Source organism: Cavia porcellus, unplaced genomic scaffold, assembly GCF_034190915.1.
Source record: "Cavia porcellus strain 051 isolate PalLab524CR breed Dunkin Hartley unplaced genomic scaffold, mCavPor4.1 scaffold_1, whole genome shotgun sequence".
Lineage (NCBI taxonomy): Eukaryota > Metazoa > Chordata > Mammalia > Rodentia > Caviidae > Cavia > Cavia porcellus.
The window spans coordinates 109,879,558-109,898,253 of record NW_026947484.1 but is presented as its reverse complement, the minus strand read 5'-3'; the positions used below and the strand labels follow the sequence as shown (position 1 = coordinate 109,898,253).

General features: G+C 38.8%; 1 protein-coding gene across 1 annotated transcript; it reads right to left on the bottom strand.

The window, feature by feature from the left end:
* Window positions 1–268: 268 nt before the first annotated feature.
* LOC101789346 (late cornified envelope protein 3A-like) lies at window positions 269–1,210 on the bottom strand. Its single transcript, XM_023561394.2, has 2 exons — window positions 1,175–1,210; window positions 269–791 (listed from the first exon to the last, which is right to left on the bottom strand). Exon 2 carries the CDS (start codon window positions 772–774, stop codon window positions 481–483), a length of 294 nt encoding a protein of 97 aa, XP_023417162.1. The 5' UTR covers window positions 775–791; window positions 1,175–1,210; the 3' UTR covers window positions 269–480.
* Between the last annotated feature and the right edge of the window lie 17,486 nt (window positions 1,211–18,696).

Sequence of the window (18,696 nt, the reverse complement as noted above, 5' to 3'; positions counted from 1 at the left end):
GCGCAGTTCCTATGAGATGAACAGCCATGCACTTTGCTTGGAAAAGGCTTCCTTCCTCAGAGGCCATAGTCCTCTCCCTTGCTGCCTCACAAATTCACCATGAAAAGAACGGACTCCAGGGGTTTTTTTGTTTTTTTTGTTTTTCTAGAGCAATGACTCCGCACCATCTTTGTGGCAGCAGCAGATCTGAGAGGCAGAGGACAAGGGCACAGACCAGCCACCTGGGGAGAGTCAAGGTGAAATGACCATAAGATGTCAGTGGTAAAGAAATAGCAAGTTTTTATTTCTTGACAGAGTGAGGCACAGTGAAGTATACAATCCTCAGCAATAGTGTGAGATATTTTTGACAGAAAGAGCTACTGGGAAAAATCAACAGCCAGGGCAGCACATATTGGAAAGATGCATCAAGATGAAACTGTTCCGTGGTTCTTGGGATTCTTGTAACCTCTGAAATCTTTTGTCTCAGCATCAGATTTCAGGTCAACAGCAGCCCCCAGAGCTGTGGCCACAGCCAAAGTCTCCAGACTGCAGACCACTGTCGCCATCACAGGAGTCTGATCTCCAGAGCCTGCACCTGTGGGACCTGCGGCGCCTGTGGTGGCTCAGGCAGCAGCCTCCCTCAGAGCTGGAGCTGAGGCCACTGCAGCCCCCAGAGCTGGGAGCAGAGCAGGAAGGAGCAGCAGGTAGATACTGTGCTGGGCTCTTCTGGGGGCATTTGGGGGCGGGGCACTTGGGAGGGGGCAGGCACTGCTGCTGGTTCTGCTGGCAGGACATCTTGGTGGTAATTTTACCTTGAAATAAAATGCAAATATTTAAACCCAGAAACTTCATAACAGTGTCTTTCATTCAGTTTGTTAAATGTCCTTCCTTCATCCAACCTGCTTTGTAAGCCAATATCTGTGAAAAGGAGACGGTATCCTATAGAGGGCACAGGCACTTGGATAAGGTCTTCCAAGATGCAACATGGATCATTTGGAGCTCGGGGTAGACAGTCAGAACAAGAATGGGAAGGACACCAGGTCCTGTGCCCTGTATAGTTCACAGCTCCCTCAAGTGCACTAGAGAGGATTCTTCCTCCCTCACCATAGCCTCCCCACTGCTGCCTTCCATGAGCCCCTTCCTCAAATTCCTTCCCACATTTGCACTCCTAACTCTGTCCCCTGCAAGCACTCACCAGATGCAGAGGAGATGCCACGAAAGACAGCTGTGACTGAAGAAGCTGTGAAGAGAAGCCTGGGCAGGAACCTTTTTATCTTGTGCAGGAGGTATGATGCAACATTTGATGATGATATGGCTTTGGCAACCAGGGGAGGTGCCAGTGCCTGACACATTCTAGGTGCCTGCTGCAGTGTGTTCCTGGACACGTGCCTGAAGGTGGAACAAGGATGTCCTTGTGACTGTTACAGTATTTCCCTCCACTCTTCCTCAAACAGGCTGCACACCTTTGTCCATTCATTCACAGACTCTGTGCCCTTTCCTTCATCAGCAGTAGTAATATGGCGATGTGCATGAAACATTATTTCCCATGAGAACTTTGCAGAAAATGATATCTTTGATGTGATAACACTACTGCTATCTCAAAAGGGTTTACAAACCCTCAAACTTAAGAGCCCAGTCTCATGTTTTAGGGGGTCATGGATTCCTTAGTTTTCTCTAACAGAGGTGAAGAAATATGATATGTGGGAAAGGAACATGAAAACTCCATAAGGTCCTGCCCTTCACCCCAGGGGCAATATCAGGACCAGTGGAGCAGTGAGCATGGAGAAGAGAGGAATTTACAACTCTAGAGGTGATGAGAGTGACAAGTGTTCTTAAGATGAAGAAGGAGTGGTAGAACACTCTAGTTCTCATCTTCCTGTCTGTGGGATCTACTATTTCTTCTAACTGTACCTGATAGAAGCAAATGGCTTCTGTGTTTGGAAGATTTACGGAAAAGTGCAAAAGAATTATGTTTATCAAACATTTTGTTTTCTTACTTGATTTATTTCAACTAACACACTGTTCTCCAGGCTCATTCATCTTTTCACAATGGAAGGATTTGTTTCTCTTTTTATGCTGAGCAGCATTCCTTGTGTTTACATGTTACATTTTCCTTATCTATTTATCCATTGATGGATACTAAGTCAGATTAGATCCTTTTGATACTGTTCATAATGGTGTAATAAACATGGAGGGCATACATCTATTCAAAATGTTAGTTGTTTTCCTTGGGATATATACTAATATCTAACACATAGGATCATAAAGCATGTCTGTTTTAAATTTTTAGAGAAATTGCTCTCCTATTTTTAACAATGACTGTACTGATTTACATTCCTGCAATTAGTAGATAAGTGTTTTCCCAGTATTTGCTTTCATTTGTGGTTTTGATGACAGGCAATCTAATAGGTAAGAGGTGATATCTCTTTGACATTTTAATTGGCATTTCTCTGATGATCACTGATGCTACTTTTTCCTATATTTATAGGACATTATGTGTCTTCTTTTGAGAAATATCTATTCAGTTCCTCTGGTTATTTTTAAGTTGCGGTATTTTTTTCTTACAGTCAAGCAGTTCATGTTCCTGGAGTACTGTGGATATTAATTCCTAATCAGATGTATTATTCACAATTATTTTCTCCCTTTTTATAAAGTGTCTTTCCAATCTTGTTTCCTTTACTCTTTATGTTCTTTATTTTGATGCAGTCACACTTATCTAATTTTCCCTTAGAGGGTAAAAATTCATTTTTTCAAAAGCAAATATCCAGAATCTTTTCTCCTATATAAATTTGTAATTGCTCTGTAGTTTCATGTTTCATTCTTTAATAAAAAACCCACTTACCAAAATCAGCAGGGTTTGTATGCACCAATAGCAAGCTATTTACTCAAAAGAATCCAGATTAGAATTTATTTAACAATTTTATTTAAAATTAAAAATAATTAGAAATAAAATAGTGGAAAGATCTATACACAGAATGCTCTAATACAATAACACCAGGAAAGCAAATTGACAAAAATAAATAGAAAGCTACTCCACATGCATGGATTGCATGAATTAATACTATTAAAATTCCATGAGAGAAGTGATGTTCATGATATGGAAGAATTCTCCCGTTCCTCTCTACAAAAATCCAGGTATAAACATGGATAAATAGGAATACTGTCGTGAATGATAGAAGCAATGAGGCTGAGATATTCACTTGGACTGTAGAACTGAGAACAGCCACCTGGAGAGGCTACAAAGAGACTTTCATTCTAACAGCCTTGTTTCTTTTCCTAGCTGGCACAGATTGGAACAAAGAAAGATTTCTGAGAGTGGCTGTTTTTATGGAGGGAGTTGAAGGCAGACACTCAGCTTCTTCGTTATTCTGTGATCCCTCTCAGGAGGTCTTTTTTTATCTGCCCCAGAAGAACCATGGGAAGTATTAGCATGGCTTGAACTCTTTGGACTTGTTAGAAACAAAGAACAAGGTTAGGACACACAGTGTTCACACTGAGACGCTGGCAATTGTTCTGCTCTGCAGCCAGTGATGGTGTGCCAAGAGAAAGGGTAAAATCAGCATTGTTCTGCAGGAACTATGGTGAATGTGTTACCTAGAGATGAGTACTTTTTTGAAATTAGCACATGATAGCAATTGTTGTTTTATAGATGATTGTTAAACTATCCTTATCTCTCCCCTCAAGGATGATCCAAGGAGAGCACCAGAGGTTTAAGGCAGGCTTGACTCCTCTATGAGATTCCTCATATAACTCTGGTGTTCTCCCTGAACTTTCCTTCAGCCAAGAAATAGGGGACTGTTCAACAATGATCTACAAAGAGAGCATTTGGTGTCACCTGGTCTCAGTTTATGCAAGCTTCAACCCAGCCAAACTTTGGTACTCTCCTTAACCCTTACCTAACCTGAAAATCATGGCCAAGGTAGCAATTAACGACAGAAGAAAGATATGGTGAGCTCCAGTCAAATGATTAACACACCTGTCTCTGATTCTGAAGGCTATCCTAACATGAGAGGCAAGTGTGTGAACTTGCATATCCCTTGAACACAACCCATGGACCTCTCTACCATAAGCAGCAATCTAGGATACCTCACACAACTTCTGTGTTCAGCATATGGCCTTGCCTAACTGCAGATCACAAACTGTAGTACTCGATATGAAGAACCACAGCTTATTAACAATGCCAAAACAGAAGTAAACACATAGACAAAATGGTGTGCCTTACAGCAGAGTCTATTTTATGACTCCATGAAACTAGAAAATAGCCATAAGTTCCTCTCAGCCTCAGAACACAGTTAAGTGACCGGTCAAACCAGAAAAGTCTGCAGTCAGGTCTGTCTTTCCAGGGCAACAAACAACTGGCACAGACACAGTCCATCTCTCATATAAAATCCTCTCAATGTTCAACATGAGACCTCTATTTCTTTGTGACATGTTTTCAGTTTCACCTAAATGCTATTCTGGGGATCATCTACTAAGACATTGTGGTGCATGTCTCACAGCAAAAGAAAAGGACATATTCACATTTGACTAAATGATAACGCCACAGAAGCAGCAGGAGTGGGAAAAGATTCAGCTTTGCAAGCAGTGGTCAAGCTTCAGCATGGCAGACCCAGGTGGGTAGCCTGAAGAAGAATGTGCTCTCACAGGGAATTCTGGGCTCCACTGTGGCCTGTGGTTTGTGACTTTCACTGGTGACTGTTGGAAAATACAAACTGAAACTGCCTAATGTCTCTCCTAGGCTCTCCTTGTCTTGGGCTTTTGGGCCATACTGAAATGTGGAAACTCATTTTTTTCTGGTCACACCTGGAAGCCCTAAGACTAATAACTGCTGTGGCCCTCACAGGGCATATTAGACCTGCTAAACAGGATAAGGTACTCGCAAAAATTTCATTTTTGTCTTTGTCCTTGCAAAAGTGTTTTGATCTTCCTAGCCCACTGTAGTAATCTAGTTGCCATTACTTCCCCTAGAAATATCCCTGCCCTTCACCCATGATATTTGACTCAGACTTAAGGAATAAATACCAAGAGTGTGGATGCATCATGTTCTTTATTCCTAGAGAACAGCTGATGGTCCTAAACCCCTGCTATGCACTCGTCTATTTTGTCTTTTTCTCTTTTTCTTTCTTTCCTTTCACACTGTGCTCCATAAACGAGGGGAGAGATGAGACCCATTGTAGGGGTCTCCAAAACTTGGCACCATGCAAAGTGTCTCTAATGGTGACCGCACTCCATGACTTTTGTCCTCAGGCCCAATGTGGATCTAAACCTATCTCATTCTTAAGTGTCATTACCAGTCCTATTTTTTTGGAGCTACTCTCATTTAATTCATTGGTTGCCACAATCCTTCATCTGAGTAGAATACGCTGGGTATTCTTCTCTTTAACTCTCTTTGTTTCGTGTTTCCCAGTGAATGATGGCATATTGTAGCCTTTAGGGACTGTACAACTTAGTAGAAAAGGTAATCCCTTCACAAGTATTTATATCTGTGATAACTGAGCCCTTAGGCAAAATGTTGATACTAAGAGCAGAATGGACGTTATACTGGCATTCAAATTTAGCTGAAGAAGTATATAAGTACTATGTCATGGAGAATGCTTGCTCAGAAACAAGTGTAGAGTCCATTTTTAATCTCAATAGCATACAATTGCAAGTAGTTGAAAAAGTGACACTGGAAATAACAAATGTCTCCCAGCCAGCAAAACTAAAGAATTTCACATAGGTCAACACAAGGTGCCTGTTTACTCATCAGTTTAAAGCTCACTTGGAACATGCTTCACAATTTTATCCTGAAACCTTTTCTGAGTCCCAATTTCATATCCTGATGTTCTCAAACTTTTCTTCTGGAACTCTGGGAAAATGGTAGGGTGGTGAGCACAGAGGAAAAAAACCTCTCCAAGTTTTGGTGTCCAGAACCCTGAATATAGCAATGTGAAGAAGAGAAGGAGGAGAGAGGTGGATCTCATGGACACAACAAGGATCTGAACTTGAAGCCCACAGAGAATGATAATTCTAGAATTCCACAAAAATTAGAAGGCTAAGAGTGGCGAACCTGCTGGACATAAAGGATCAAGAGAAAGCATTATGGCCTCCATTCCCTGGAACTGGTAGATGACCTGCCAGCTTCCAGGGAGAATCAGCAGGGATGATCCACCATGTCCAATGGAGGCCCTGCTGGCTGTCAGGGAGATGCAATAAGGAGGCCGTGTGAATCTCATCCCTTGTCCCTTGTGCCCTGGCAGAAGTCCTGTCAACCACCAAGGAGTAGCAGCAAAGAATCAAGGTGGCCCCTAGCCCCTGTGCACCAGCAGAGACACTGTTGGCCAGGAAGAAGCAGCTGGGAAGCTTTGAAGACTGCTTGTGTGATGGTGGAAGCCATGTCGACCAGGGAGAAGAAACAGGGAGGCCATACAACCGCCCCATGTGCCGGAGAGGCCCCAATAGCTGGGGAGAAAAAACAAGGAAGCCCCATCTGCCCCCCATCACCACCATCCATGGGCAATTGGACATAATGCAGGCTGAGACAACAATAATTGAAGTGGTTAAGCAACGTGAAATTTATGCTGTTTGATTGACTTTACAGGCTTGGGGCCAGTGGTCTAGGCATCTATTTAAGGGATAACAACATGCAATATAGCAATGCTTCTGGATTTCCTACTATCCTATTATTGTTTTGTTTCATTTTACTGTTCAATTTCACTTTTTTTAAAATTAAAAATTTAATAAAAACTTTTTTTCCCTTGTAATAGAGCTCCTTTTCCTCATTTTTCTCCTATGGAGATTCTCCCTTCTAAAATCCAATTGTTCTTAGAACAGAGTCCATGGTGCATCTAAGGTGATAAAAGAAGATACTTCAATCCATAGCTGAATGGCTTCTTCCTGAGCATGAGGAACTGCAGGTGCTGTACAATGAAAATTTGGTCATTGTCTAGACATCCTGAGGACTTGGGATAACTTAATGAAAAAAAGAACCTTACCTGACTGATTTTTATATGAGGATTTATGTCTTATGTCATCGAATGTTCCTTTGGTGGGCCAGGGAAGGCTTGCTCTGAAGTCTAGTGCTGAGGCAAAACTTCTGGGTAGGCATTTTAGTAACAAATGAGCAAATAGACAAGGTCAACTCTTGGAAATATTTGACTGATGTTATGAAAGTCAGCTGCATCATTTGAGGAAAGATGAGATAAGGAAGCCCAAAATGACACCTTGAGAAGACATTTCTTCCTGGAGTTTATACTTGGTTTTCTTGATATTGGCTTTTTGGCTGCGTGGATTTGAATTAAAAGCAATTTTTTGTCATGATAGATGCTCATCCTTAGTCCATACTGAACTGTTTTAATTAATGTATCATTCTGCTTATCTTTCTATCCATTATTGAAACAATGAAGATAAAGTATTCATCACCCAAATGAAAATAAGAACTTTGATAGTAAGTTCACCTATCAGTGTAGTTCACTAATAAACCACACAATCTGCTTCTCCCATGTGCTGTAACTATGATCTTAAATCTTGTGTTTATATGCATTTTATTTCCTTTTCTTTTTTTATTTAAAGAGAAAAAAGAAAGGACATTAAAAAAAACAAAGCAGTAAAAGGGTACAAGTAATACAGAATTTCAAGAAAAAAATATACAGTAAGAAATCACCAGTTAATAGGTTACATATTATCTTCCCAGAAACAGGTGTCCAAATTACAAAATTAAAGCATATAAAGTGGACATTCATACAGTGATATTGGAGACAGTTCCGTTAAATGATCCAACAAAAGCTCAGTAATATGGTTTTCCATCCTACACACTCAAACATACCTGCCGTTATATCCCTTAGTCCACCTTCCTTTCCTCTCTTTTTTACAATAACAATTAGACTTTTTGGGTTTTATTACTCCCACAGTTATTACTTTTTTTGATGAGAATAAAAGCAAATGTGACTAAGGAAAACAGAGTCAGAACAGAAGGGTGGACATAGTACATGATGCAAAAATAGAATACTAGGTGATTAAAAGTGGTTACCATTGTGCCTCTTTCTATTTTTAAATTGAGTTGCCTATATTATCAGGTATAATAGAATTGATCAAAACAGTACAGAACAAGACCAATAAAACCTACACTGGAGACCATACAGGACTTCAAAAAAAGGATAATAGTCAAACCATAATGGGTATCATAGTATATCTTATTGCCTTCAAAGTGGTTGCCTATACCCTCAAACTTGATATTATCCAAAAATAGTATATAGACTAATCAGACAGAACAAGATGGGGAGAGCAATACTGGGGTTCAAATCAGGTTAATAGGAAAACAAAAAAGTTACTATAATATGTTCCACTATTTTCTAATTTAGTTTTCCCTTAATTAAAAAATGAGAGAAAATAGATTAATTTAAAAAGGGGGGGGAGACTGAGATAAGAGAGGACATTGTAACAGAATATTGCAGGTCAGAACCGAACAATTTAAGCATCATTGTGTTTCACCACCAGATAATCTAACATAATAGTAGTCGCCATAGTGCCTCTTTCCTTGAATTATTTGAGTGTAACTTCATATGCTATAGCATCAAATATATCAAGACAGTGTGAAGCCATTCAAGAAAATGCAAGAATTACAAGGTATTTAGAAGCAGGGAATAGAAAATGAACAATGGTTTCTATATTATCTCTTTGCCTATAAAGAATTTTGTTAATACTATCGCATATAGTGAAATATAGTAAGATACAACATGTTAAAACCAGTGGAAACAGATGTACCACAGCTTGATGGGACTTCAAAACAAGATGATATTAAATCAGCACTAGCTTTTGTGTTGTGTTTTCTTTAAAATAGCTATTCGTACTATCACAGATACTAAAATCGAACAACCCAGGTTAAAATCATAGCAATTAATGAGTGAAAGCATTATATGGCTTCAAACCAATATGACTGGGAATCATGATTACCACATACTTTTATGTATTATTATCATTTCTTACACTAGGGAAACTATTCGGTATTTATGCATGTGAGTTGGATTTATTTCACTTATGAGTATGGTCTCAAGCTGCACCCATTTATTTATAAATGTCTCAATGTGATCATTCATTATAGCTGAGTAGTACTCCATTGTATAAAAATACCACAACTTTTTTATCCATTCTTCAGTTGATGGACACTTAGGTTGTTTCCAAGATCTGGCTATTACAAATTGCGCTGCTATAAACATGGGTGCACATATATCACTGTGGTATGATGCTTTCAGTTCTTCTGGGAATATGCCTAGAAGTGGTATAGCTGGGTCAAATGGGGCTTCCAATCCCAGTTTTTTGAGAAGTCTCCAGACAGACCTCCACAATGTTTGCACCAGTCTACACTCCCACCAACAGTGCAGAGGAGAGTTCATTTTTCCCCACATCCTCTCCAGCATTTGTTGTTGGTGGTTTTCTTGATCTTGGCCATTCTTTCAGGAGTGAGATGAAATCTCAGTGTGGTTTTAATTTGCATTTCTCTAATGACTAATGATGATGAACATTTTTTCATATATTTATTTGACATTTGTATTGCTTCATCTGAGAATTGTTTATTCATCTCAGATGCCCACTTTTGAATTGGGTTTTTGAATTTTGGGGGTCTGTTTTTTTAATTCTTTATATGTTTTAGTCAGAAGTCCTTTGTCTGAGGGGCAGTTCACTAAGATTATTTTCCAGTTTGTGGGTTTTATTTTCACTATGCTGGAGATTTCTTTTGACGTGCAGAAACTTTTTAATAAGAGGTGATCCCAGTTGTTGACTCTGGGAAGTATTTCCCATGAGGTTTGAGTCCTATTCATGAACTCTGTACCTACACCTGTGTCTTAAAGGTTTTTACCCTATCTGTCTTCCAATAGATTTAGTGTTTCTGTTTTAATATTTAAATATTTGATCCATTTAGATTTTATTTTAGTACATGGTGACAGACATGGGTCTAATTTTAGTGTTCGGCATATGGAGAGCCAGTTTTTCCAACACTATTTATTAAAGAGATTGTCGTTCTCCCAGTGAACATGTTTGGCCCCTTTATCAAAGATAAATTGGTTGAGTGTGTTTGTAGTTGTGGTTGTATCTTCTAATATATTCCACTGATCTTCAGCTCTGTTTTGATTCCAGTACCATGTTGATTTTACTGTGGTTGCTTTGTAGTATAACTTCAAGTCAGGAATTGTGATGCCTCCTGCCTTGCCTTTACTGCTTAGAACTGTCCTTGCTATTCTAGGTCTCTTCTCACTCCAGATGAATTTTAGGAGTGATTTCTCGAGTTCTATGAGGTATGTTGATGGTATTTTTATCGGTATTGCATTGAATCTGTATAAAAGTTTTGGGAGAATGGCCATTTTCACAATATTTATTCTTCCTATCCATGAGCATGGGATGTTTTTCAATTTTCTGAGATCATCTTCAGTTTCATTTTTCATTGTATTATAATTTTCCCTGTACAGGTTTTATGCTTCTTTCATGAGAGTAATTCCTAAATATTTCATTTTTTTGGTTGCTAGTGTGAAGGGTGTGGCTTCTCTTATTTCGCTCTGTGACTTTGTTGTTAGGAATGCTATTGATTTTTTCGTATTGATTTTATATCCAGCTAAATTACTGAATTTATTTATTATATCTATCAGTCTTTCAATGGAGTTTTGGGGATCTTCTATATAGAGTATCATGTCATCTGCAAATAATGATAGCTTAACTTCTTTTCCTATCTTTACACCTTTTATTTCTCTCTCTTGTCTAATTGTTCTGGCTAATATTTCCAGTACTATATTAAATAGGAAAGGTGATAAGGGACATCCTTGTCTTGTGCCTGATTTTAAAGTAAAGGCCTTCAATTTTTGTCCACTTAGTATGATATTGGCTGTTGGTTTGTCATACATAGACGGCCTTTATTATATTGAGGTAAAGACCATCTATTCCAATTTTCTGCAAGGTTCTTATCATAAATGAATGCTGGACCTTATCAAAAGCTTTTTCTGCATCTATAGAAATGTTCATGTAGTTTTTACTTTTGGCTCTATTGATATGGTGTATTATATTTATTGATTTATGTCTATTGAACCATCCCTTCATGCCTGGCATGAATCCCACTTGGTCATGGTGTATGATCTTCTTGATGATTTGCTGCATCCTATTTCCCAATATTTTATTGAGGATTTTTACAACTGTGTTCATTAGGGAGATTGGTCTGTAGTTGTCTTTTTCAGTTGGGTCCTTTTCAGGTTTTGGTACTAGAGTAATATTTGCTTCTAGGAGCAATTTAGGAAGGATTGCTTCCCTTTCAATTTCATTGAAGAGTTTGAGGACTGTTGGCGTTAGGTCTTCTTTTTATTTCTTGTAGAATTCTGCAGTGAATCCGTCTGGGCCTGGCCTCTTCTTTGTAGGTAAGGATTTAATTATGTTTTCAATTTCATTGAATTTCCTCTGTGTTATCAAACCTTTGAGAGTAGAGGTTTTCGAAATAGGTGTTGATGATTTTCTGTATTTCTATAGGATATGTAGTGATTGCTCCTCTTTCACACCTTATTACATGAATTTGAGCTTTTTCTTCCCTTTTTTAAATAAGGTTGGCTAGGGGCTTGTCAATTTTATTTATTCTTTCAAAGAACCAACTCTTTGATTCATTGATTTTTTGGATTGTTTTTTTAGTCTCTATTGCATTGATTTCTGCTCTGATTTTTATAATTTCTTCTCTTCTTTAGGCTTTGGACTTGACTTGCTTTTCTTTTTCTATATGTTTGAGGTGTAACATCAAGTTATTTATCTGAATTTGTTCTGTTTTCCTGATGTGTGAGCCTAGTGTAATAAATTTTCCTCTGAGCACAGCTTTCATTGCATCCCCCAGATTCCAGTAAGTTGTATTTGTGTTTTCATTTTCTTGTAGGTATTGTTTAATTTCCTCTGTGATCCACTGATTCCTCAAGAGTGTATTATTCAGTTTCCATGTGTTTGTGGGAATTTTTCAGTATCTTTTATCATTAATTTCTAATTTCATAGTGCTATAGTCCGATAGCATGCAAGGGGTAATTTCAACCCTTTTGCATTTATTTAGATATGTTTTGTGAATTAATATATGGTCTATTTTAGAGAATGACCCATGCGCTGCTGAGAAGAATGTGTATTCTGTTGTTCTTGGGTGGAATATTCTGTATATGTTTATTAAGTCCATTTGTTCACAGGTGCGATTGCGATTCAGTTCTTTTATTTCTTTGCTGATTTTCTGTCTGTTGACCTGTCCATTGGTATCAATAATATATTAAGATCTCCTGTTACAATTGTGTTACTCCTAATTTGGTTTTTCATTTCTGTTAGTACTTGTTTTATATAACTGGGTGCTCTGGTATTTGGTGCATATATATTCAAGATAGTTATCTCTTCCTCTTGGAGTTTTCCCCTAACCAATATGTAGTGACCTTCTTTATCCCTTCTGATCATTATTGGCTTGAAGTTCACATTGTCTGCAAACAGAATAGCTACCCCTGCTTTTTTTTGGGGGGTTCCTGTTGCATGAAGTATGGTTTTCCATCCTTTGACTTTCAGTCTGTGGGTATCCTTTTGGGTTAGATGGGTTTCTTGTAGACAACATATGGTTGGATTTTGTTTCTCAATCCATTCTGCCAGTCTGTTTCTTTTAATTGGTGCATTGAGACTATTTACATTAATGGTTATAACTGTTATATATTGGTTTATCGTTGACATGTTATCTTTCTGCTGTTGCATCTTTATCTTTCAGTTCTATTTAACTGTCTTCTTTGTTTAGTGTTTTTTTCCTAAGTGTATCTAAACTATTTTTCAGTATTCTTTGCAGGGTTGGCTTGGTAATCATGTAGTTCTTCAGCTGTTCTTTATCATGGAAGTATCTTATTTCTCCATCCATTTTGAAGGGCAGTTTTTCAGGGTACATCAGTCTAGGTTGGAAATCATTTTCCTTTAGGATCTGAAATACTTCACTCTATGCTCTCCTTGACTTTATTGTTTCACTGAGAAGTCTGCTGTGATTCTGATAGGTTTTCCTTTATAGGTGATCTGTCTTTTCTCTCTGACAGCTTTTAATATTGTATTCTTTTGTTCGATTTCTGGGATGGCCATTTTTATGTGTCTGGGAGTAGTTGTATTTTGGTTATGGCTATTTGGAGTTCTATATGCTTCATTGATCTTGATATCAGTTTTCAATCTCATGTTTGGGAAATTTTCAGCTATTACTTCTCTAAATATCCTCTTGACATCCTTTATATTGTCCCTTTCTTTTTCATTTATCCTTATCAACCTTATGTTGTTCCTCTTTATGTCATCTTGCAGGTGTTGAATTGCTATTTCCTGATCTCTTGTTATTTTTAAAAGATCTTTCCTTTCCTGTTCACTGGCTGCAATCTTGTCTTCGAGGTCTGAAATTCTATCTTCACATTAACTGAGGGAGTTTTTACAACTTTCGATGGAGTTTTTGATTTCCCGTATATCTCTTTGCATCTGCTTTATATATTGTTTGTTTCTTATATTGTTCATCCAGGGATTATATCTTTTTGTTTAGTTCCTCCAATTTTTTAACTGTGTCTCCTTTAGATATGTTCAGCATCTCCTTTATTTCTTTTATCATTTCTTGTTTTACCTGAGAGATTATTTCTAGTTTGAATTCCTTTAAGGCTTCCCAGAGTTGCTTCTTTATTTCAGTTACTATTATTTCAGGTATTTCAGATATGTGGCATATATTTTTTTTCTATGCACATGGCTGCTAGGCTTTCTTGGGATGGTCTGGATATTTGAGATTACATTGTGGTCTTTCGTTTTGTCATTTTCCTATATTTTTGAGCTTCAAATGTTGTTCCAAGTGAGAGAGAGAGGTCCGCCAGGCAGGGACGGAATTCCCTGCTCCCTCCTAACTCACTGATCCCAACAGGAAGCAGGGCCTTGGCCCTCAGGAAAGGAAGAGAGCTCCTTGGGGCTGATGTGGGGTTCTGCGCCTCCCCTGGACTTACTCCTCCCCACAGGGAGCCTAGGCTTGGCCCCCAAGCAAAGAAGAGAGTTCAGCCAGGCTGGAACAGGGTTCCATGCCTCCCTTGGACTTACGCTTCCTGACCTTTATTTCCTTTTCTATGTTTGTCATTTTCACTTACTCCTGAAAATTATAATTGTGTTTACGTGGTTTTTTCTTATCTTTAACATAGATTTCTAGAAGTGATATTTAGACACCAAAAAATTAACTCATTTAAGTACTCAGTTCTGTGAGTTTTGAGAAATATCACTGCATGTAAACACTACTATAGGTAAGAGAGATGGCAGCTTTTCAATTGAATATAGTCCTTCATGTGCTTATGTCATTAATGTCTCTCCTATGTCAGCCCTTAACAGGCATACTGATCTTATTTCAGTGCATGTAACTTTGCCTTTCCAGAATATCATAATGTTGGAACCACATTTTATGTAAGAATTGTGTTCTAAAAGGGAGAGGGGAACTGGGGGTGAAGATTAGTGCAAAGGTCTTATCCTAGAGGGCAAAAAAGTGATTCTTTACACAAAGAATGATGCATTTGCCATTCATTCCTGTTGTCTTATGTATCAGCAAATCTTTCCACTTTATTGGTAAGTAGTGTTCCATTGTATTTTTGTCTATTCATTCATTTAACTCTTAAAGGACATTTGGGTTCAGAGTTACAAATGAAGCCAATATAAATATTTTCATGGGTTTTTATGCAAATATTGACTTTTCCTCTTGACTAAATATTTAATAACAAGATGGGTAGAGTAATATTTAGTTTTTATGAACCTGATAAATTGTCTTCCACAGTTGCTCAATGACATGTGTTCCCACCAGCAATGATTGCGAGTTCTAGCTGTTCCATATCCTTGATTGTATTTTGGGCCAGTTGTTTTTCTTTTTATTTTACCAGCCCAATAGGTGTGGCTTGGTATTCCATATATTTTTAAAATTTGTATTTCTCTAGTGACTAAAGATATGGAGTATCTTTCATGGGCTTGTCAATACTATATCTTCTTATTGAAAAATATCTTCAAAAGTTTTTCCTATTTAAATCAGATTGTGATTTATTTGTGTTGCTTTTAAATATTGTGATCAAAAGTCCCTAATAAGTTATGTATTTGGCAAAGAAGACTCTAGGTCTATAAATTTTCTTGGTAGTGTCGTTTGAAAAGCAAACTTTTAAATTTTGATAAATTCAAATATTTTGCTAATTTTTGTCATATCTGATAAAACTTTTGGAATAACTCCAGTCACAAATATTTGCTCTTAAATTTTAACCTAGATGTTCTGTTGTTTTATTGCTTACAATTTTGCCTATTATTCCTGTCTACTAAATTTTTGTGTATAGTATCAGGTAACAGGTTTTAACATGTGAACATTAAATGTCAGGATCGTCTGTTATATGACTGTCCTTTCTACAGTAAATGGCCTTATATCTCTGTTTAAAGTAAATTAATTATATTTTTCACATCTGTTTTGTTCCCTGCATTTCATAGCTGTCCCTCCTTACAGCTTCAGATATTCATTTCTCATTATGAAGCATGATGTGAGTTGTAAGGCTTTTCTTGATGCTGTTTATCACAGTGAGGACATTCAGTTCATTTCTGATTGGCAGAGAGTTTTTTTCCTTTTAATCATCATTTTCCACCAGATTTTATCAAATGCCTCTCTGCTTCCACTGAGATGACTGTATTCAGTTTCCTGTGTGTCTGATGTGAGCGCAGTACTGTCTCTACTATACCATGTGTCTCTTTAAAATGTCGGGTCTGTCAGAAATTTTCTACATTTACCAAAAGGCACATTTTTACAAATTATGAAGATCTTTTGTAATATATGATCTCAATATGAACTGATTTCTCAGTCTCTGAGTGAAAGATGAGGTCCCAATAACTCCATTTGTACAAAATCACAGTAGCTAAATAGGACGAACAATTCACAGTCTCCACAGAATATCTTGGGATCTCCAAAGCGATGGATATGTGGCATGGTTACAGAATCCAGTTGGACAGCTCTCATGACACAGGGTTCACCCTGCCCTGCTTCTCTTGACCCAGCTCAAACTTCACTCTCCTCTTTCCTCAGAGGAGCTTAGAAGCCTCTTCACCTCTATGAGTCACCCAGAAACTGTGGATTCCACTTATTCATTGAGACGGCCCTTCAATGACTCTTAGCAGGGACTCAGGATTATGCTCATTTAAAACACAAGTTTATTTTGAATTGGTTTGTATTGAAAAGCAAGTCAGTTAAAACCTTTTGCCTTCTACACAAAGATCTGAGCACCCTATGAGACTAAGCCTTGTTACCATGTCCTCCCACACGCTATTTCTCTCTTAAGTGCCACAGTCATCTTCATCATTTGCTGCACATGTGGTTGGTGGGATTGTCAGGTGTCTCTGTAAGGGAAATATGCCTTTTTGTTTCACAGCCATGTCTCAGTAGTGAGCACAGTGTGGCCTACAGCTGATGCTGAGGGTTTGTCGAAGGCAGAGATTGGGGGAAGCTGGTTAGTGTTTAAGGGAGAAGAACTGCGAAATAACAGCTCATGAGGCCACCAGGAAGGAGGAGGATCAGATCTGTGGGAGAAAAGAAAGCAGGTGGTGTGCACATGTTGGTCACACTCAAAGATCAGGATACAGGTTCCTGAGGATCCCAGACAGGACTATTAGTACCATTTCTATTGTGCTGAGCTCTTCTTGTGTGGTCATTCACAGCAAGACACTTTTGAAGAACTACTGTGGGACATGAGTTATAAACGGGGACTCCCCCTGTGAACCAGAAGGGAAACTGAATTGTGCATGGCTGACCCTGTATCTAAGGCTTCAGGGCAAACAGTGCCCATCCTCTCTTGTCAGATCATTCATATGTTTAGCAATCTGATTCAGTATGTGTCCAGTTCTGGAGATCTATACAATGTGAGAGACAAGGTAGATAATACTAAAATGAGCCTGAGCCAAGAAGCAAGCTCCAGAGGGATTAAGATTGTGATTCTGGAGACACGACAGTGGCATTGAGGGCACATATTAGTTCCCAGTCTGTGTCCTCCACCATCTCCATTCATAGCTAATGTCCTCCTTGATAGAGTCTTGGAATAACTCACAGGCTCTCTGTTTCATCCTAGATGGTTTCAACAATTATAGCAGAAAAACATGATGGTTTAAAGACAGAATTGAGTCCTATAGGTATTAATGTTCAAGTATATTTTATTTAATTAATTACATAAAATGTAACTAAGTGACTATGTATACTGCTCAGCAGCTACGTAATTGTTTCTTGCCAATTAAGACAAAGGCACTAATGTTTTTCCCTGCTGCAAAGTATAACTTCACCATATAACACTACTTTAATACCAAAATAATTTCTGTTATGTGTCAATTATTAAAGTTTAATTATAGTTCTAGTTATATTTTTCTTTTAATGTTGTATGATGCTACTATAATTCAAATAGGAAGACAGAAGTGAGGGTATAGTAATTGTCTAAAATCAAACAGAGGACAATTTTAATATGGAATACTTCATCAATTTACCCATCATAATGTAACTTGTTCTGCCCTGAGAACCTTAGAAACTCCATGCTGCCTTCTTGGGGCCTTAAAAACATCCCTGGGGCTTGTAATAGACGGGGCCCTTGTGTTCCCATTGGTAGCTCAGGGGTCTCATCGCTGGAAGTGGACAGGTGGCAAAAAATCACAGCTAATGGCCTTAGTGATCGAGTAGCCTGGGGACTTTGTGCAGAATCTGGCACAAATGTTTGTCACTTAGGATTTGTTTAGTGATTTATTTCTTTTTCTGTCTGTGTGCCTGTCCTTTCAAGCCATGGTCTCAGGACATACATCAGTCATGACCATGGCCATTTCCAAGCAGGTTCATGGCCCAGGCTGAGACCCAAGACAAAAGTACAAAAGAGGAGAAAAGGAAGGAAGAGAAGGAGGGAAAGAGGCACGGAAAGGCTTCCAGTACACCCCAATGAGAGACACGTGGGTGATATTCCTGCTTCTTGGTGGAATCTCACTACATGGACATTATGAAAATACCATGAAAAGGCTGAGAACCTAGTTCTGGGCGCGTTCCCAGGTGTCACCACCCCTGGTTGTGAAAACAGCAGCAAACTCAGCCTGCCCATCACCAGTGGTGCGCAAGATAAAATATCTCCTTTGTGGGACTCCTCACCTACAGCCCACAGGCACGTCATGCACAACCTTCTCTCCTTCTCCTGCCTCAGGTGCAGCCAGTGAGTATCCAGGAGGGAGTGGGACTCAGTTTCAGGTGGTGGTGGGAATATTGCAGTCACAGCAGAGGAGAGGGAAATGAAGAGATCTGGAACAGAGACCCAGAGGGAGAGGGCAAGGAGGGATTAACAGGGCGAGTAATCCTGGAGCTGAGGTCAAGATGGAGCCCTGTGGGACAGGACAAGCACTTTGTGACCTTCAAAGGCTACAGGAATTCAGAAATGTCCTGCATCCTCTTTCTCTTGAAGCTGCCCCATATTTCCCAAGGACCCTTTTCCCAAATAGTTGCATTCTCTAGGTGTTTGGGGAAATATGAAAACTTGGGTGTCTAGTTTAACTGACACTGATTTATCCTGGGTGTAGAGCAACATGGGAGACACCTGGCATGACTAAGCCCTTCTGCCCACGTGATGTTCCTCACCCTCATGCAACTGTGTCCTAGGAACTTAGAGGTGAGGCCCACTGGCTGTGAGTTTCTCTCTGAGCTTTTTCCTTGCTCTCTCCAGGTTCCCTGACTGCATTGAG